General features: G+C 43.8%; 1 protein-coding gene and 1 non-coding gene across 2 annotated transcripts in view; both read left to right on the forward strand.

Annotated features, from left to right (window-relative positions):
• The first annotated feature begins 1,886 nt into the window (after nucleotides 1-1,886).
• TRNAS-UGA lies at nucleotides 1,887-1,968 on the forward strand. Its single transcript has one exon. It is a non-coding gene; the product is annotated as a tRNA-Ser (tRNA).
• A 7,537-nt stretch (nucleotides 1,969-9,505) lies between these two features.
• LOC115458183 (vomeronasal type-2 receptor 26-like) overlaps nucleotides 9,506-21,064 on the forward strand; it is a 34,364-nt gene continuing 22,805 nt past the window's right edge. The window contains exons 1-2 of the mRNA XM_030188044.1: nucleotides 9,506-9,690; nucleotides 16,924-17,215. Of these exons, the coding sequence (XP_030043904.1) occupies nucleotides 9,506-9,690; nucleotides 16,924-17,215 (477 nt within the window). The remainder of the gene's footprint in view (nucleotides 9,691-16,923; nucleotides 17,216-21,064) is intronic.

A 21,064-nucleotide genomic window follows, 5' to 3' on the forward strand; every position in this document is an offset into this window, starting at 1 on the left:
TGGAGGAAGCAGGCTGAGCTCCGATCCTGCATCTGCCTCCCTCTCTCTCATGGCAGCACTTCCCAGACGCTGACTACCTACCGCCGACATGATCCTGCATCTACCTCCCTCTGTCTCAGCAGCAGCGGACCAGCGGTAGCGATTCATGCTGTCTCCTGCTTCGTTCTAAGCAAGAAGCGTCTCCTCTGCCGCACGCCTGTGTCCTGCCCCAGCAGAAGCAGGAAGTTGTAATAATGGGGGCGAGACACGGCAGAGGAGATGCTTCCGGGTTAGAACGAAGCAGGAGGCAGCATGATTCGCTACCACTGGTCTGCTGCTGCTGAGACAGAGGGTAGATGCAGGATCGTGGTGGCGGTAGGTAGGCAGCATCTGGGAAGTGCTGCTGTGAGAGAGAGGGTGGCAGATGCAGGATCGAAGCTCAACCTGCTCCCTCCGCTGCCGTTCTAATGAATTTGTGAAGTGCTGCTCCACTGCTGGGTGGGCCTGAACCCAAACTGGGTAGGCCTAGGCCCACCCAGGCCCACCTGTGGCTACACCCCTGACAGGAACTCGAACTAGATTGTGTAGGTAAACATCTCGCAAGCTAAGGAGCTGCAGCAATCCAGAGTCAATGGCAGGGAGACTGGCCTTTAATGGTCTTGAAAACTTGGATGCGTGAACACAAAATCTCCTCGCTGCCCACGAGGTAATCCGCAACAGCACCTGTATGCCAAGGCTGTAAGTTTTGAATGCAGAAGGAGCAGCAGGTCATAGAGGTTAAACATGGGAAACACAGCCGCGCTCTTAGGCAGCCAGCCACTTTGAACAGCATCGACGCATGCAAACGTGTGGAAGGTGCAGCCCAGAACACTGCCTTATTTTAGTTACATTTGTACCCCGCACTTTCCCACTTATGGCAGGCTCATTGCGGCTTACATATACAGGTACTTATTTGTACCTGGGGCAATGGAGGGTTAAGTGACTTGCCCAGAGTCACAAGGAGCTGCCTGTGCCTGAAGTGGAAATCAAACTCAGTTCCTCAGTTCCCCAGGACCAGAGTACACCACCCTAACCACTAGGCCACTCCTCCACCTTATAAACAAATGAGATGGATTACTGCCAGGAAAGAAACCACTGGAGAAACACGCAGATTCTATAAGAAAGACCAGGAAAGAGATATTACCCCTTCCCGCCGCGGGCCGTGGGACCTGCGGATATCAGAGAACACGGTATAATGGAAAGAAATTCTGTAAAGTCTTCACACTTCCAAAGGGCCTGTATACGTGAGTGAATGCTTGCATAGGAGAGGCAAGTGGAGGCTCCATTAGCTGTTGTTTCCCTTTCTTTTTTACCATTGCTAGCCCTTCTCTTTCTCTTTTCCTGCCAGTTCTTGTCATTTCCAGAAAAGAAGTCTGATTGGTATTGCTTGATATTATTCCTCCTGTCTAAGATCAAATGGCTTTGAGGGCTGATGAAATCTACCCTTTTTTTCTTCCCTAAAGTAAATGTATTGAAACATCTTTGGTATGCATATAGAGGGCGTTGAAAGAAATAAGGTGAGAGCAGGGGTAGAGTACTCTTCTTGGGAACGTCTCCATAAGTCTATAATGGTAGACGTGTGGACTTTCCAAGTCCTGGTGCAATAAATACAAGAGTGGTTATTTGCAACAAAGGTAATTCATTTCCGCTTCTACTGAAAGCAAACCCTGTAGGGCCATGTGTTCAGAATCAACCTCAGAGACGGTAAGACAGGATGAAACACAGAGTAAGAAGATAATGAGGGAGAAAGCTTTAATGAGAAGTAGCAGGCTGTGGGCATAGGCAGGACAGTTTTCCCCATGCGCAAAGGAGAAGCCTTTACTGGATCATAACCACAAGTTCCTGGAGAGTACAGTCACAGCCAGGTGGTAGTCATGGCCGAGTGGTTAAGGCGATGGACTTGAAATCCATTGGGGTCTCCCCGCGCAGGTTCAAATCCTGCTGACTACGGGGCAGCAAGGTTGTCTTACTAGTAGAGTTTTGATTTTTATACCCCCTTTCAGAGGGAAGTCTTATAGTTCATGTGGCTAACTCCCTTCACGAATCTGTATACACTGAAGCTGCAGTCCAGCAAAGCACAAAAGGATTTCAAGCTATTTTCTAATTAGATCAGACCAAGCCAAATGGAACATCTCAACAAGTCATGCCCCATGGTAGGCTGCCACCAACCAAATCTGAAGCAAGTTCCTGTGGGAAAAAGCTTTTCAGATCATATCGCTAGTGCTTTTTCGACTGCAAAAACCTTTTCAGAAAGCACTGGCAACTAATAGAGCACACCTCAGTGCACAGGAACTCGAACTAGATTCTTTAGGTAAACATCTCGCAACCTAAGGAGCCGCAGCAATCCAGCGTCAATGGCACGGAGTCTGGCCTCATAATGGTCTTGAAAAATTGCATGCGTGAACACAAAATCTCCTTGCTGCCCAAGAGGTAATCTGCAAGAATCGCTGTAAGCCAGTACTGTACATTTTGAAAGCAGAGGGTCGTAGAAGGTACACAGCGGGAACAGAAACACGCTCTTAGGCCGTCAGTCACCTTGAACGGCATCGACGAATGCAGACCCGTGGAAGGTGCAGCCCAGGACACTGCCTTAAAAACAAATAAGATGGATTGCTGCCAGAAGAGAAACCGCTGCCAAAACAGATAAGCGCAGGTTCTGTTGCCCCATCTCCTTGCATGGCCGTGGGACCTGCTGATATCAGAAAACACGGTATACGGGAAAGAAATTCTGTAAGTTGAACCTTTAAAGTCTTCATCCTTCCAAAATGTCAATATGCATGAGTGAGTACTTGCACAGGAGGAGGCGCCATAAATTGTCTGTTATCTTTCTTTTTTTTACCATCGGTATCCCTTCTCTTCCTTGTCTTTTATTTTCCTGCCAGATCTTACCATTTCCAGACAGTATCCATACAAGAAGGCTGATTGATATTGTTTGATTTTACTCCGCCTGCTTTATGTTTAGCTCCGCACAAAGAATAGACTAGCCTGTCCGAGATCACAGGGTGATTAAATCTATCTTTTCTTACTTGCCGAAAGTAAATGCAGTGAAAAAAATGTTTGGTCTACATAGAGAGGGCTGTGAAAGAAAAAGGTTGAGCACAGGGGTAGAGTACACTTCTGGGGAATGTCTCTTTAAGACTATAATGGTAGACGTGTTGACATTCCAAGACCTGGTGCAATGAACAGAAGAGTGGTTATTTGCCACAAGGACAACGCATTCCTGCTTCTTTGAAAGCAACCACTCCAGGGCCCTGTGCTCAGAATCATTCTTACAGATTTGAAGACGTGAAGAAACATAGAGTCAGGAGATGATGAGGGAGAAGAAAGCTGTTAATAAGAAGTAGCAGGCTTTGGGCATAGGCATGACCGTTTTCTCCACAGGCGCGGACGAGAAGCTTTGAGAGGGTCATGACCACGAGCACCTGCAGAGAGCGGCTTCAATCAAGTGGTAGTCATGGACGAGTGGTTAAGGCAATGGACTAGAAATCCATTGGGGGTCTCCCTGTGCATTTTGGTAGAGAGGTGTGGTAGCCGTGTTAGTCCACTCTTAAAGGTTATCAATAGAAATCAAACAAAATAAAACCAGGAAAAGAAAATAAGATGATACCTTTTTTATTGGACATAACTTAATACATTTCTTGATTAGCTTTCGAAGGTTGCCCTTCTTCATCAGATCAGAAATAAGCAAGAACGTAAGACCTTTGAAATAAGAATGATTGAATATTTTGACACCCAACAAACAGGACTTAATAAGGATCTGGGTTTTCTAACCCATTATAAACCATAAAGCTGTATTTCTCTGTTTATTTCTCTGTTTATTACCCTCCTCTCACCTACCAACACCCATCCTGCTAGAATATCAATGAAATGCTTTGATGTCCCCATGCATACCCCCACCCTCCCACTCTGTCAGACTGTCAAAGTAATGCTTTGATGTTTCTCTTATATATACTATCTGCTAACACATTTGCTTATTTCCGATCTCCCTCTGTCTCAGCAGCAGCGGACCAGCGGTAGCGATTCATGCTGCCTCCTGCTTCGTTCTAACCCGGAAGCGTCTCCTCTGCCGCACGCATGCATCGTGCACCAGCAGAAGCAGGAAGTTGTAATAATGGGGGTGGGACGCGGCAGAGGAGACGCTTCCGGGTTAGAACAAAGCAGGAGGCAGCATGATTCGCTACCGCTGGTATGCTGCTGCTGAGACAGAGGGTAGATGCAGGATCGTGGTGGCGGTAGGTAGGCAGCATCTGGGAAGCGCTGCCGTGAGAGAGAGGCTGGCAGATGCAGGATCGGAGCTCAGCCTGCTCCCTCCGCTGTCGTTCTAATGAATTGTGAAGCGCTGCTCCACTGCTTGGTGGGCCTGAACCCAAACTGGGTGGGCCTAGGCCCACCCAGGCCCACCCGTTGCTACGCCCCTGCTTCCAGCACCTGTTTGCCACAGGTGTGTACTCTACAGAGTGTGTGTGTGTGTGTGTGTGTGTGTGTGTGTGTGTGTGTTTAAATAGATTATAGCATGGTCTAGGAGTATTCTAGTCACACTTCTTTGTGAACCACATCTCTGCAATTAAATCCAAGTCATCCTTTTACATCAGAGCCACTAGATCCAGAATCTTATTTATTTATAAAATTTGATATAAAACAAATTGCATTGATAAAATGCACCCCAGTGGTTCACAAAATAAAAAGCCAAAGAGGAAAAAGATTATATGGTCAGATATTAAAAAAACCTAAAAACGACAGGCATTATTATACACTTCTTTCCAGATACTGCCTTTTCACCACTATTATGCAGGTATTAAGGACTCGATATATGGCATCTAGAAGCTAGGCACATCTGATAGAGGCACCTAGGCATATTCTATAGGATGCAGCTAGATTCAGTCACGGTATATAGAATACGCTTGGCTATATGTAAGCTATAGAATACGCTTTGCAGAATTGGATGCAACAGAATAACAGCAGGAGGGAAGAGCCTAGCACTTGCTGTTCAAAAGAGCAGAACTATTTTGGATGTGGGGTAAGTCAGAGCTTCCAAAAATATCCTATATATATACCAGGGTTACGCAGCGCTGTACAATTTTAAACACAGAAGGACAGTCCCTGCTCAAAGGAGCTTACAATCTAAAGGACAAGTTATCTAAAGGCAAATGGGGCAGTATAGAGGTAATTGGTTATGTGCCAAAAGCTATAGCGAAGAGGTGGGCTTTGAGCAATGATTTGAAAATGGGCAGGGACGACTCTGCGGTTACGGGCTGATGAAACGGGGAGGATGAGAGTGTTATCAACTGAGATAGAAAGTGGAGGGAGAGGAGAAGAGGGTTTGGGTGGGAAGACAATGAGCTCAGTCTTAGCCATGTTCAGTTTCAGGTGACGGTTGGACATCCAGGCAGCAATGTCGGACAAGCAGGCCGATACTTTGGCCTGGGTTTCCCCCGTAATGTCTGGTGTGGAGAGATAAAGCTGGGCATCGTCAGCATAAAGATGGTATTGGAAACCATGAGATGAGATCAGCGAGCCCAGGGAAGAGGTATAGATTAAGAAAAGAAGGGGTCCAAGGACAGATCCTTGAGGAACACCAACAGAGAGCGGGATGGGGGTGGAGGAAGATCCATGAGAATATACTCTGAAGGTGCATTGGGAGAGATAAGAGGAGAACCAGGAGAGGACAGAGCCCTGGAACCTGAATGAGGACAGTGTGTCAAGAAGTAAATTATGGTTGACAGTGTCAAAAGCGGCGGATAGGTCAAGGAAGATGAGGATGGAGTAGTGACCTTTAGATTTGGCAAGGAGCAGGTCATTACAGACTTTAGAAAGTGCCGTTTCTGTCGAATGTAGTGGGTGAAAACTGGATTGAAGAGGATCGAGGATGGCATGAGAGGAGAGAAAATCAAGGCAGCAGCTGTGGACAGCGCGTTCAAGTATCTTGGAGAGGAAGGGTAGGAGGGAGATGGGGCGGTAGTTGGAGGGACAGGTAGGGTCAAGTGATGGTTTTTTTGAGAAGTGGTGTGACTACAGCGTGCTTGAAGGTGTCAGGGACAGTTGCAGTGGAGAGAGAGAGGTTGAGGATGTGACAAATGGAGGGGGTGACAGTAGGAGAAATGGTATTAAGTAGATTGGTGGGGATGGGATCAGAGAAACAGGTGGTGCATTTCGAGGAGGAAAGAAGGTGGGCAGTTTCCTCTTCGGTGATGTCAGGGAAAGAGGAGAAGGAGGCCTGGGTTGGTTGGTTGAGGGAGTGGGTTAAAGAGTGAAGAGGAGGAGGCGGCTTGGTAGTGAATTCGAAGTTGATCTTCTGCACCTTGTCGCAGAAGTAGTCAGCCAGTGATTGAGGAGAGAGTGAGGGGGGGTGGGAACAGAGGGCACTTTAAGGAGGGAGTTTTCCTATGGCCTCCCTCCTCCACCAACTCTGCTCTCTCCCCTGGCCTCCCCCCCCCCCCCCCCCGTCCACCAACCCTGATCTCTCCCCTGCCCTCCCCCCATGTCCAGCAACCCTCCCGTCCACCAACCCTGCTCTCTCCCCTGCTTTCTCCCCTGCCCTCCCCCCATGTCCAGATACCCTGCTCACCGCCACTCCCTCCCCCCTCAGTGCCGGGCCCCCTGCACTGACATGACAGCACCTCTCACCTCTGTGTGAAAGCGCTGCAGGCAGCAGAAGATCGATCTTCTGCTGCCTGCAGCACTTTCACACAGAGGTGAGAGGCGCTGTCATGTCAGTGCAGGGGGCCCGGCACGGAGGGGGGGGGGGTGGGAGTGGCAGTGCCGCAGCAGCAACGTAGTGGAGGGGGGCCTTCAATTGTTCCTCCTTCCCCCTCGGATTCCCATGCCCCCTTAGATTCCCACGCCCCGTCCTTCTCTCCACGTTCATTCTGGCTGTGTTGTGTACTCTCTGCCCCTCGCCCCGCCTCTGACTCCTCCTCCTCCTTTCTGGTTCTGGAGCTAGTGGAGGGGGGCTTGGAGTTTTGCCGTCTCAATGTTCAGACTCTACTGCGCATTTGTGGGTGAGTCGGTCACGTCTCATTTATATAGATTGATAGCAAACAACAAGCATATTACAAATCATATATGAAATCAAAATAAAAACAGAAATCAAAATAACATCCTTTTCACAGAATTTAATATTGCAGCATCGTAGAACCAGTCCCACACCTTCTTACTCTATAAAGGCTTGTTTCTGTTCTAGCAGATTCCTCTTGCTCCTTTTGGCTTTTCAGTTCAGTCAGAATCAGGTTTGGGTTGTGGTGCTGAGTGCTTTCTTTCACTACTATCTAGGACTTTTTCCCCTATGTTATATCCCTCTGCCCTAATACACCTAGGGCCTAATGTAATATAAACTGTACTAATCTTAGTGTAGCAGTTTACTTCCAGTTTAAAGCTGTTAGCATTACACCAAAAATAAAGTGCTGCACCAATTTTAGCCTAATTAGCATAGGAAAGCATGCTAATGAACTATGTACAGAAATATTTCTGATGCTGTAAACTGCGCTAAAGGTTATCACAGCTTATATCCATGAAAGCACTGAAATTTTACTTCACCTCACTGCATCCTCACTTTAATATTCCCTTATCTCTTGTTTGTCATGTTTGTCTGTCCTAATTAGATTGTAAGCTCTGTCGAGCAGGGACTGTCTCTTCATGTTCAAGTGTACAGCGCTGCGTACGTCTAGTAGCGCTATAGAAATGATAAGAAGTAGTAGTAGTAGCAGTAGGTGGACACACCCAAATTTTGGTGCGTCCATTATTCCAGGAAAAAGCTGATGTAAATGCACGTGCCTTAATCTACACACAATGGCACAAATTCAGTAACAGTGCACATAGAGTTGATTGATAGGCTTGGCACACCCTCAGTCCGCCCATGACCGTGACCTCTTTTTGGCAGCACGCAATGGAATTTATGCATGCCACTTTACAGCATACGCCTAGCAAAACATGTGTGTAAATTCCAATTTTGTCCTCTTAGTGTTGATAATTGGTCATTATCGGCCAATTATCAAGACTAAGTGGCGTGTTAACCAGTTGAGGTGTGCTTAGATCAGACACATACACTAATCTAAGCACGCGCCTCCACATGCCATATATAGAATCCCAGGGTAAAGAGGTAATTCCATAATTGGATGAGGTGAGAACCTATTCTCTAATGGCAACTCAGCACCCCAATTCTGTTATAGAATATTAGCATAACTTGGTATCTGTGGGTCTCACTTATACGTGGCCATAGATACACCAGCATAACAGCAGGGGCATAAATTTGACCAAGGCACAGTAATTTATAGTATTCTGTAAGTTAATTGTGTTACTGGGAGCCTCATCCATGGCCCACAAATACTCAGTCCAATATGCCTTTTAAAGTTACATTCTATGGCACTTGCACGTACCTATACGGAATAGCTGTCAGATATTTTGCTGCCACTTACAATATGCTGACGTGCCAGTATTCTGAAAATGTTACTGCAGATGCTCAGTTATAGAATTGCCCTTGGTCAGGAAAATAACTTCTGTACCTGAACTTGTAACTCACACTGAACTCAGATTTGGAAAGGTGAATCTCAGTTCAAACATTCATACCTAAATCACTAAGGAGCCCTTTTATTAAGCCGTGTAAGTGTCTATGCGCACCCAACTTGAGTCAAAATGGAGTTACCACATGGCTACTGTGTGGCTTTTGTGGTAATTTCATTTTTGACATGTGTCTGATACTTCCCAGACATGCGCCGAGTGGCATTTGACGCACATAGGTCATTACAGCCCGGTTACCGTGTGAGTCTTGACCGCTAGGTCAATGAGTGGCAGTAAGGTCTCAGACCCAAAATGGATGCGCGGCAATTTTGATTTTTCCACACATCCATTTTTGGCAAAATTTTTTAAAAAAGCCTTTTTTTACAGGCGCACTGAAAAATGGATCAGCGCTGTCCAAAACCCGCGCCTACACTACTGCAAGCCATTTTTCAGTGCACCTTAGTAAAAGGACCCCTAATATCCCTGTGACATTAGATGTGTTCACCCCAATCAGTGTCTCACCTATCAAGCATGCTCCCTCACACATAATCCTGAAAGATTCAAAACAAACTTTTTTTAGAGCAAAAACATGTTTAGAGAGTCAGAATTATTCTCTGAAGGATTTACTGCAATTAGTTATCCAAATATCTCTAGGTCATGTACAATCTAAATGAATATATTGTTTTCTTCTGCCTATATTATTTGTGTCAACCCTGTAATTAGAGTACAGATGAGACCAGAGTCAGGGCTACTTATAGTAGCTGCCTGAAAAATCTGTCTCTGAATTGCAGAAGTTGCAGGATCCAACGACAGATTCATTATTTTAAGAACATCGCCATTTCTTAGCTCACATTACAGGCAATCTACACCTCTCGCGAGGCAGAAAAATGATAAATCCAAAACAGTGAACAAATAGGGACTAGTATAGAAATCTTTTTTTAATGAAGAAATGATTCTGTGTCCCTTGATTCTGGGACTGAGTGGGATCTTGAGGATGGCTTCTAGTGCACTTACTGAAACCCAGAAGCCCAAATCTAGCTGTGTCAGAAAGAACTTTGGACCCCAGCACTACTACAAGAAAGGCGATCTGATCTTTGCTGGAATACTTCAGATGTCTACTATTGCCAAATTCAAGACTTACAACTATACATCATTACCTGTAACATCTGTGTGCAATGTGTAAGTATTTTTTTATTGTTCAGTTTTTCATCTCATGAATGGGTTGATTTGAACATGAAGTGCATGCACTATCCTTTTTTTCAAATGATCCTGAAATGATGAACAAAGTCATAAGTAAAATGAGCATGTGCACTTAAATTAATACATATTTGCTTTGTGAGAAAGTATCCCAGGAACACTTATAATAACTCCTCAATGAAATGAAGAGTCTACCCATGCATCCATGACAGGAGAGATCCTCAGATTCCAGTGACCAGAGGAATCCTATTCATTCATTAATTAGTTTGGGTAATTTAGCTCATATCTTTTCAATAATAGCTGAAGGTGAGTTACTTTACATTCAAGGTACACTGCATATTAATTTCATGTGAGTTAACTTGCAACATAACCTGTAGAAGTACATGATTTCTACCACCAAAATTTAAGATTTATTCTGCATAACGTTTTGTCCTGCCTATGCACAGGGTTATAGAATGTATCTGCTCTTCACCTAACATAGGTGCCAGTATTTACATCAAGTTTTACTTGATGTAAATGGTCGTGCCAAGAGTTAGGCACTGTCATGGTTGCTAGGTATATTTTATAAGCCCCCTAGGCATGTTCTGTAAACCGCACCTAGATTTAGGCACAGTTTAAGGAATACGCCTAGGCAGAAGTTTTTTCAGTTCTGATTTTTCAGGCATCATAAATAGAATCTAGTTCGTTATGCCTTTTCAAGGCCAGGGTGCTATATCAAGCATGCTAAAATAACATAAATAAATACATGTTAAAGTTGCAGTTGATCCATAATACCTCAGCTAAACTGATATTTGGTAAACCTAAGTGTGATCATGTGACACCTTTGTTGATTCAGCTACACTGGCTGCCCATTACAGCTAGAACTGCTTTTAAAGCATGCTGTCTGGTTCATAACATTTTTACAGGTTATTCTCCAAAGATTCTTTCTTTTTTTGTGTGTCCAAGTATCTTTATTAACTTTGAAAAGTACAAAGTACAAAAAAATGTGTGCAACAAAACACTCAAATAAAGAATTCAATGAGACCAAGCAGAACAAAGAAAATCAATTTGTCAGGTGAATTGCTGGATGCGAAAATAAAGAAAGTCATCACTTTTCAAGTTCAGTGTCTAGAAAATATCAGAAACATATATCAAAGCTGTTAAGTAAGTATTTATTGGACATGTGGAGGGGCATAATCGAACGGCGCCAGCCAAATCGATGGCCGGCCATCTTCGGGGCCTGTGCCATAAGCAGGCGGAGCCAAGCGTATTTTCGAAATACGTTTGGTGCCGGCCAAATTGCTCGCCGGGTTTAGAGAAGGATCGCCGGGTTTATATGAGATTGCCGGCTTCGTTTTTCAGCCATAATGGAAACCGGGCCCGGCCATCTCAAACCTGGTGAAATGCGAGGCATTTGGCCGTGGGAGGAGCCAGCATTTGTAGTACACTGCTCCCCTCACATGCCAGGACACCAACCGGGCACCCTAGGGGGCACTTTAACAAATTTAAAAAAAATAGCTTCCAGGTGCATAGCACCCTTACCTTGTGTGCTGAGACCCACCCAAACCCACTTGCCACAACTCTACACCATTATCATAGCCCTAAGGGGTGAAGGGGGGCACCTACATGTGGGTACAGTGGGTTTGGGGGGGGGGGTTGGAGGGCTCTACATTAACCATCAGAAGTGGAACAGGTGGGGGGGGGGAATGGGCCTGGCTCCACCTGCCTGAAGTGCACTGCACCCACTAAAAACTGCTCCAGGGACCTGCATACTACTCCGCCCCCGTCCCGCCTTTGCTACCTTACCAACACGCCCCCTTGAAGGTTGGCCAGCGCCGCGACGAAACAGCAGTTGAAGCCGGCCAAAATCAGCTTTCAATAGTACCGATTTGGCCAGGATCAGAAGTGTTTCAGTATACAGAAAGGAATATGTAGTGGATGTAAGTATTGAGACCATAGTTCTTTTTCAATTTTCAACCATATAGGTTCATAACTGGAATGTGTAGCAATCCAATAACATGCTTGTTGTGTTATGAACGCTTTGTGATAGGTCCAGAAATCTGGAAAAGCAACACCAGCATGTTATTTAGGATTTTTTAATGTTTTCAAGGCAATTTTTGGGAGTTTGGAAGCCCACAAAAATTGTGATAGAAGTTTATCTATTTGTTGATAAACAGTGCGGGGCAAAAAAACTGGAATCATATTTAAAATAAAGTTGATTTTTGGCATTACTACCATTTTTATAGACTCCAATCTTCCCCATCAGGAAAGGTGCAATGGGCTCCATGAAAGAAGTAATTCTTTGATTATTGCAAGAATTTTCTTTGAATTAGATGTCATAGTAGATTCAAGATCTGGTAAGAGATCCAATCCAAGGTAACGAAAGCCACTAGATGACCAAACAAAATCAAATGTGAGCTAATGGTTGGAGTGGCATGTACATTAAGGGGTATTAACTCCGTTTTTTTGTTTATTGATCTTGTAGCCTGAAAAATAAGAATAAGTTTCTACCAGTTTTTTAAAACATTTCTATAGATTGTATAGGATTTGTGAAGAATAGTGGAACTACATCTGCATAGGCCACTGCTTTAATTTCTTCATTATTAAAGGAGATGCCACATATAGTAGAATTATGGCGGATGGAAATAAGTAGGGGTTCCAGAGCTAAATTAAATAGAAGAGGTGACAGCGGGCAGCCTTGTCGCCTCTCTTCAAACTTATTTGCTTTGAAAGTGTATTATTTGCAATAATGCATGCAGAGGGATTAGTGTATAGTATTTTAATTTTATTGATGAAAGAATCTGGTGCTCCAAATTTATGAAGGACAGAGAATAAGAAGTTCCATTCTACTCTACTGAATACTTTTTCATCATCAATAGCCGTTGCTATAACAGGTTGATCTAAAGATTTAGCAAGCAAGGAAATCTGGTGAAACAAGTGGGCATTGTCGGTGATTAATCTCCCTGGCATAAACCCAACTTGATTGGGATGAATAACAGATTAAACTTGATTAAACGCAGATGGTTAGATAGGAGTTTTGCAAATATTTTGTAATCTACATTTAGAAGAGATATTGGCCGATAATTGGAGACCTGTGTAGGACCCTTATTAGGTTTTGGTATAATAGTGATAACTGCCTCAGAGAATCTATTGGGTGTTTTTAATGAAGAGTCATTTTCTAGTTGTTCAAATAAGTTGAGAAGGTTGGGGATCAAATCTTTACTAAATAGTTTTTAAAATTCGCTAGGAAGACCATCTGATTCAGGTGCTTTCCTAAACTTTAATTAGTTAATAGAGATTAATGGAGGGGAATGGAGTGAGTCTCTTTCTTTTGTGGACCAGGAAGGGAAAGAGATAATATTTAGAAAATTTGTAGTTAAGATTGGGAATATGAGGTTTCTGATTGATAGAGTTCTGTATAAAATTTGTGAAAAGCTTCAAGCATATCTTTTGTTTTAGTATAAGAAATATCTGAATTTTTTTTGTTTTATTATAGGTATCTGTGTTTTAATTCTTTTCCTTTTCAGATAGTTAGCAAGCATATGACTGCATTTATTCTGTTCAGCATCCTGCGATTGATTTCGAATAAAGATCTCATGACCAGCTTTTATACTCCATAATCTATTATATTTGTATTTGATTTGATATATGGAATTGAGAATGTTTGGATTAGGAGATACAATATATTGTTGTTCCAGTGATTTTAATTCATTCTTAGTAGACTGGTCCCCCAGACATCTCAGAAAAGCAATGGGGCACCCAGGGGGGGGGACTACAGTGGACTTCATATAAATGCTCCCAGGTGCACATCTCACCATTGCTCCCTTATCTGCTGAACCCCCCAAACCCCACCCAAAACCCACTACCCCTAAATGAAGGGGGCACCTATATTTATTTATTTATTTCATTTATTCATTCTTGCATCCCACTATTATCTAAAACCAAGTTTTGGTTCAATGTGGCTTACAATTTACAGTTATGCAAAGTTACAGTGATTTATTACAGTTTGTTACAGTTATAAAGTGGTGTGAGTATCATTGCCGAGTGAAATTACCTATAGAATTTCTTGAAAAGGTAGGTCTTCAGTTCTTTTCTGAACTGAAGATAATTAGCAATGCTTCTTGTCGCCTTGGGTATTGAGTTCCACCATTTAGAGCTCAGATAGCTAAATCCAGCTGTGTAGATTGTTTTGTAAATTATATTTTTGCAGGTTGGTAAATGAAGAAGTAAGTAACCTCTGGTTTCCGGGCTTGTGTTTCTTGGAGATAGTTCAATTAGATCTAGCATGTATGTGGGTACAGTAGTGTTTGGGTGAGTTGTGGAGGGCTCACAGTTTCTACTACAAGTGTAACAGGTAGGCAGAGGTATGGGTCTTCGTCCACCTGTCTGTAGTGCACTACACCCACCACTAGACTACTCCAGGGACCTGCCTGCTGCTGTAATGGACCTGAGGCTGGCATATAGGCAAGTAAGTAATGTTTTTAACCACATTTTGTTTGGGGGGGGAGAGGGTCACTGACCATTGGGGGAGTAAGGGAAGGTCGTCCCTGATTGCCTCTAGTGGTTATCTGGTCATTTAGGTAACCTTTTTGTGCCTTATTCGTTATAAAAACAGGTCTAGCTCAAAACATCTTAGTTTTAGTCCTGGACTGTAATGTTTTGTTCTTTTACGTACAAATACGTGCCTGATCTATGATGTGTGTTTAAGCACACAGACATATATGGATATACTGTACCTATCCATACACACATAAATGGTAGGGGAATAAAATACTTAGATAAGCTAAGGTACTCCTTGCACTTCTGCATATGAAAAATAATTGTCTGTAACCCTGTCCTTTCACTCCCATTCATTTACATGCAAAGAGTAAAGCAAAGCACCCAGAGATATTCTTCTTTATAATTACCAGGAATGAATTTATTGCTCTGCTGTAAATTCATATGAATCACATAAATAGCAATTGGAAATATAAATATATGCTATCTTCTCTTATAATGTAAATAAAGTATACTTTCAGACAGTGGCGTAGCCAAGGGTGGGCTGGGGTGGGCCCAGGCCCACCCACTTTAGGTTCAGGCCCACCAAGTAGCAGCACACCTATAATGTGGCTGGCAGGGACCCCAAGCCCCACCAGCCATAAACTCCCAACAACTGTTTGCTGCCGGTGAAAATCTGCTATTTAAAAGGTATACGGGGGAGAGGGGATGTTTGAAAGACCATAGGACATGCAGGCGAGAGAGGGAGAAACCAAATCACTTGTAGGACAAAGCGGAGTTCTGCCCACCCACCTTGGGTCCAGGCCCACCCAAACTTGGGTGTCTGGCTACGCCCCTGCTTTCAGACCTTTTAGAACTCTTTCTTTCTCTTTTCGTCACCTGTCACTAGTTACAGCTCACCCCACCAGGATTGTTTAGAAGCTGGAAGTAAGTTTCCTGTTTCTCTCATTCTGACTCACTGAATCACCTCTCCCGTATAGTTTGTCTCATGTGGAAAGGAAAAAAAAAAAATTAGGATGCTGTTTGATTTTGGTCACCCTAGATAACTCCTGGTTGCAGTCAATCTGACATAAGCTCTGCAGTTTGATTTCAGTACACAGTTTGAGAGCCAAATAGTTTTTAGAAATCCAGGCTGCTGGAGCCAGGGTTGGGGGTGGGGGGGAGGTTAGGTGACACTTCAGTTAAAAGGGCTTCTGAATCAACCCAGTCACTTTTTCAGAGTTTGCCTGGACTCAGAATCAGGGGCGTAGCCAGACACCCAATTTTGGGTGGGCCTGGACCCAAGATGGGTGGGCAGAAGAATTCTACCCTGTCCCACAAGTGATTTGATCTCTCCCTCTCTCGCCTGCATGCCATATGGACTCTCTAACAACCCCCTCCCCCACATACCTTTTAAATAGTCAATTTTCACTGGCAACAAGCAGCAACTAATACACACTGCTCATGTTGGCCCCATAGCTTTCCCTCTGATGCAACTTCCTGTTTCCGCATAGGCGGAAATACATCAGAGGGAAGGCTGTGGGGCCGGTGCGAACAATATGCATCAGTTGCTGCTCGCTGTAGGTGAAGATCTGCTATTTACAAGGTATGCAGGAGGTACAGTTGTTGAGAGTTTTTGGCTGGTGGGGCTTAGGGATCCCTGCCATCAGGTGTGCTGCTACTGGGTGGGCCTGAGCTCAAAGTGGATGGGCCTGGGCCCACCCGGGCCCATCCTTGGCTACGCCACTGCTCAGAATCTACCCTTTTCACTTGCCTGGAACCTTTTAGGATCCTTTGGAAGACAGTAAGACCCCCCCCCCCCCCTTTATAGAGGACTGTGCACTCTTCCTTTTTGGTTGTGATTCCATCTTAAGGCCACCTTGCCTGCACCTCCTTCCTCCCCTCTGACTGCAGCTTCTCTTGTGTAAGTCCAGTTCAGTTCCCTCCTCGATCAGTCTGACCTCCTTCTTTCATACTGTTTGGCTTGCAAGTTCCAGATTTTTCCATATGCATGCTGTAAGAAAAACAACTTGTTTTTCTCTCCCCATGAGATAACCATAGACGGCTCTTCTCATTCCTGTCTACATATACGCATGGGCATATCTCTTATCAAGAAGGCTCAGTCTGACAAAATTTCTTATTTCTCAGAACTGTGTACTTTCCCCTGTTCCAAATTTAAGCAAACAACCAGTCTGGTTCTTTTCCACTTAGACAAACCTCAGGCCTAATAGCCCTGGCTATACTAAAAAAGCAGGTCAAGTTATAGAAAATACCTATATTCCAATTAAAAATATCACCCCCCCCCCCCCAATTTTAAACCTTAACAGTTCCATTATGGCTGAAAAATGTCCAAGTCTTAGGAACATCCAAATCCCACCTTTAACATGCCCCTGGCATGGTCCTTGATATATGGACATACTGCAGATGAACAGCGTAGAAAAATATTTTTAAAATAGGTTTCAAAAATACTGATTTGGATGTTTTTATGAGAAAAATGTCCAAATGCTGCTTTATGCCACTTTTTAGATGTTTTTTTTCTTTGGAAAATGAACCCATAGTGTAAGCCAGAGGGCAATGATCAATAGCCTAGACTATTATCACTACAGGAGGGTAGGGGCATCTCTGTATTCAAACAGCAGAAATAAAGGACTATCATAATTTGCATAACTCTAAGAAGTAAATCTGTGTACCAGTTTTGAACAAAAGAAAGTAGAACATAAAAATGTATACAGTATAAAACATATATTTGTTTTATTACAGAAGGAGTCTCCGTTTCTTTCGTCATCTCTTGGCCTTTTATTTTGCAATTCAAGAGATCAACCAAAATGGTACGATTTTACCCAACATCACCCTAGGTTTCCATATCTATGACTCCTGTTCTGATGCTGGTGCTTCACTCTGTGGTGCTCTGAAAATCTTGTCAGGGGCAGAGGAACCAGTTCCTGGATATAAATGTCACCAGCAGGGCCAGGTGGTTGGTTTCATTGGAAGCATTTCTTCATTGACAACAAATGCAATTGCCAGAATTTCAACAATCTATAGATATCCACAGGTAAAATAATGAGCTGTCTCAATTTATAGTCTGTGATGATGTCTGTTTTGCTCTGTCTTCTGTTATTAGTCCAGATTAGTTCCTGTGATTTCTGAGTTTGATACCTTTTGCACTTAGTTTCAGGACTATCATGAATCCCCATACAACACTCAAAGAAAATGCTAAGCTTCAGCAAAATCTGAGAAGAATTCGGTAGAAATAGTCCACATGGGCAGGACTAGAGTAGACATTGTTACAACTATAAAAATGAACATGTCATTTTTATTTCAAACAGCATAAAGTCAGTGTGTTTTTTCTAGCAAAAAAGGTGCTGGTACTCAAATGCCAGGCCACCCTTCAGGGGTGGTGTGATTACTGAGGGACTCACCCCACAATAGCCAGGCCCTCTGCAACCAGTCACAGAATCTATGACAAGGCAGAATTGGTATGTAGAGCCTGAGTTATTTCATTAAAACGTGGGAACCATGGGTCAATTTTAGCAGACAATGAAAAAGGTGCCGGTACTCAGTACCCCCAAGTACCCCCTCAAAAAAAACCCTGCATAACGTAAAAGGAGCATGCTCATTTGTTTCATTGAAAAGAATAGCTTTAGCTGGTTAACATGTCCACACCCATTCTCTGCCATGACACATCCTATTCAAAAACTAAATAACTAATATGCACGTTAGAATATATCAGACCTGAGCCCACCAGGGGGAAAGCGCAAGTTCTCCACACCGTAAAATGGTTTAATATGTTTTGCGGTAGCCTGTTTTCCATGTTCTAAATGTGTATTAGAACTTAATGCCCTTTAATAAAAAGGCCTCTAAATAAGACATTTCCATTTTTTTTTAGAATGAATAATTGGGATCAATAAACCATGGTGTTCTCCTTGAGATACGCATATGTCATTTTTTGGTTGTATAATTTTTATGCTTCCTGTCCCTCTATATCCACAGTGGAGAAAAACAGAACAATAGAAACAGAATTTGAAACCAGGAAAACCATACAGCCTTCCCACTCTGCAGTCTACGCAGCTGCCCTGCTCTCCACTTCCTTTCTCTTCTTCAGAGATTCTCTATGTTTGGTCCTCATTTCCACCACCTCGACTCAGAGACTGTTTCAATCATCCACTATCCTTTCTGTAATACTTCCTTAGAATACTCCTTAGTCTATCCCTTTTCAACCTCATCCTGTGACTTCATTTTCAGAGCTTTTACACCTATCCTGCACCATTTAGAAGTCAATGTTCAAAGTGATTTAACTGACCAGAAATGGCTCCTTGCCGGTTAAATTACTCGTCCATGATTAACTGCTGATATTCAGTGGCACTTAACCAGTTAGTGGCGTGAATATCACCACAGACCACAAAATTAAAAAGTCTGGCTATTTTATGGGTGGTCCGGAGGTGGAATTGGGACTTATCTGATTGTATACTGATATTCAGCACTTAACCACCTAAATTTAGCAGGTAAATTGGACTGCATAAAAGATGAATATTGCACTGAACCGCATAAGAGATAGCTGGCTTCATAAACCCAGACATTCAATGCCAGTGCCCAGACATGGCCAAGCATTGAATATCTGGGAATAGTGCCAGTGGCAGCTAAAAAAACACCCACCAATGCAGGCTGCAGGGCCGTGCCGACACGGTGAGGTAAGCACGGCAGGGGGACGCCGTCCTCTGGGGGGCGCCGCCGCACCATGCTTACCTCACCCTCCCGCTCCCATGTCCCAACTGCCCGCCCTCTTCTCCCCCCTCCAAGATCTCTTTCCTTTTTTTTTCCTTTTAAATTTACCTCCGTCCGGCAGCGTCAGTGAAGGAGGCGGCGCTCCCGACGTCTCTAGCCAGCCTTCCCTTCGCTCAGTATTCCGCCTTCTTCTGACGTCAAGGAAATGAAGTCAGAAGAAGGCGGGACACTGAGCGAAGGGAAGGCTGGCTAGAGACGTCGGGAGCACCGCCTCCTTCACTGACGCTGCGCTGCCGAACGGAGGTAAATTTAAAAGAAAAAAAAGGAAAGGGATCTTGGAGGGGGGAGAAGAGGGCGCTGGCGGGCAGTTGGGACATGGGAGTGGGAGGGCAGGGGAGAGAAAGGAGCATGAATGGGAGGAGAGAGAGAGGAGCATGGATGGGAGAGAGGGGAATTGCTGGATAGAGATGAATGGAGGGGGCAGGGGACAGATGGGCATGGATGGATATGAATTGCAGGGCTCAGGGAGAGAGGGGAATTGCTGGATAGAGATGAATGGAGGGGGCAGGGGACAGATGGGCATGGATGGATATGGATTGCAGGGCTCAGGGAGAGAGGGGAATTGCTGGATAGAGATGAATGGAGGGGGCAGGGGACAGATGGGCATGGATGGATATGGATTGCAGGGCTCAGGGAGAGAGGGGAATTGCTGGATATGGATGAATGGAGGGGGCAGGGGATATAGAGCAAGAAATGAAGAAGAAAGGAGGAAAGTAAAGAAATAAATGGAAAGGAAGCTCTGGAAACGGAGTTAAGAGGACAGATAGCAGCAGAATCAGATACTGGGCCAGCATGATCAGAAAAAGAAAGTCACCAGACAACAAAGGTAGAAAAAAAATCATTTTATTTTCATTTTAGTGTTTGGAATATGTCCACTTTGAGAATTTACATCTGCTGTCTTATTTTGCAATGTATAGCAATTTGTTTCTAAGAATATTGCTGACAATTCCTGTCAGTGTGGCAAATGGTGAGTGATCATTTTCACGGGGGGGGGGGGGGCGCTAACTGATAGTCTGCAAGGGGGCGCCAGAGACCCTAGGCACAGCCCTGGCAGGCTGAATATCAACCCCCTTCAGAATTGTGCAGTTATACAGCGACAGTACCACTTCCTTTTTTTCTGCCTGAAATTGCACTCCCTAGGCTCCCAAGCAATGTTTTGTCTTTTCTCATCACCTTCTCTACCTGTTTGGCAACCTTAATATCATCAGACACGATCATACCTGCTCTTCTTACGTGCATAGAAAAAGTTCAAACTCCCCAAGCCGAACCACTTAAGCTTTTCCAGTACAAATGCATGACTCTGACTTTTTAAACATTAACTATTTGCTGCCAGACTCTAGACCATTCCACAAGCTTCGTGAGCTCCCTCCTCATATTATCCACATCTTCTAGGATGTTTCTATTGTTTCAGATTATAGTATCATCATAAAAGAGGGAAACTCTTTCAAACAGTCCTTCTTCAATATTTCATACAAATATGTCGAAAATAACTGGACCAAGGACAAATTCATACTGCCTAACATTAGTAATGTTTAATCCTCAGAATGAACTCCATTTTTCACTACCTATTCTTGCATCTCACTCCATCAGATTCAATCCAGTCTTTCACTTTATGGCCCATACCAACTGTGCTCTGTTGTTTTATAAGTAGCTTAAGCAGAACCTGCCAAAGTTTGATGAAATATATAACACATTCTGCTCTCTCATGACCCAACTCTCTGGAAACACTGTCAAAGAAATTGATCAGATACACTGATAACTGTTTTTTTTTAAATTATTTATTTATTTGGATTTTGCTCACACCTTTTTCAGTAGTAGTTCTAGGTGAGTTACATTCTAGTACACGTGGAGGGGCATAATCGAACGTGAACACCCATCTCCATGGGCATCTATTTCTGAGAACGGGTACGTGAAGGGGCGGGCCAGACCGTATTTTCGAAAAAAATGGGCGCTCACCTTTTTTTTCGATAATACGGTTTGTGCCCGGCAAATGCATCAGATTTGTGCGGATTTGAGCTGGGCGGTTTCGTTTTTCAGTGATAATGGAAACCGAAAGTGCCCAGCGCAAAAACGAACAAATCTAAGGCATTGGGTCATGGGAGGGGCCAGGATTCGTAGT

This window comes from Microcaecilia unicolor, chromosome 14 (assembly GCF_901765095.1).
Source record: "Microcaecilia unicolor chromosome 14, aMicUni1.1, whole genome shotgun sequence".
Lineage (NCBI taxonomy): Eukaryota > Metazoa > Chordata > Amphibia > Gymnophiona > Siphonopidae > Microcaecilia > Microcaecilia unicolor.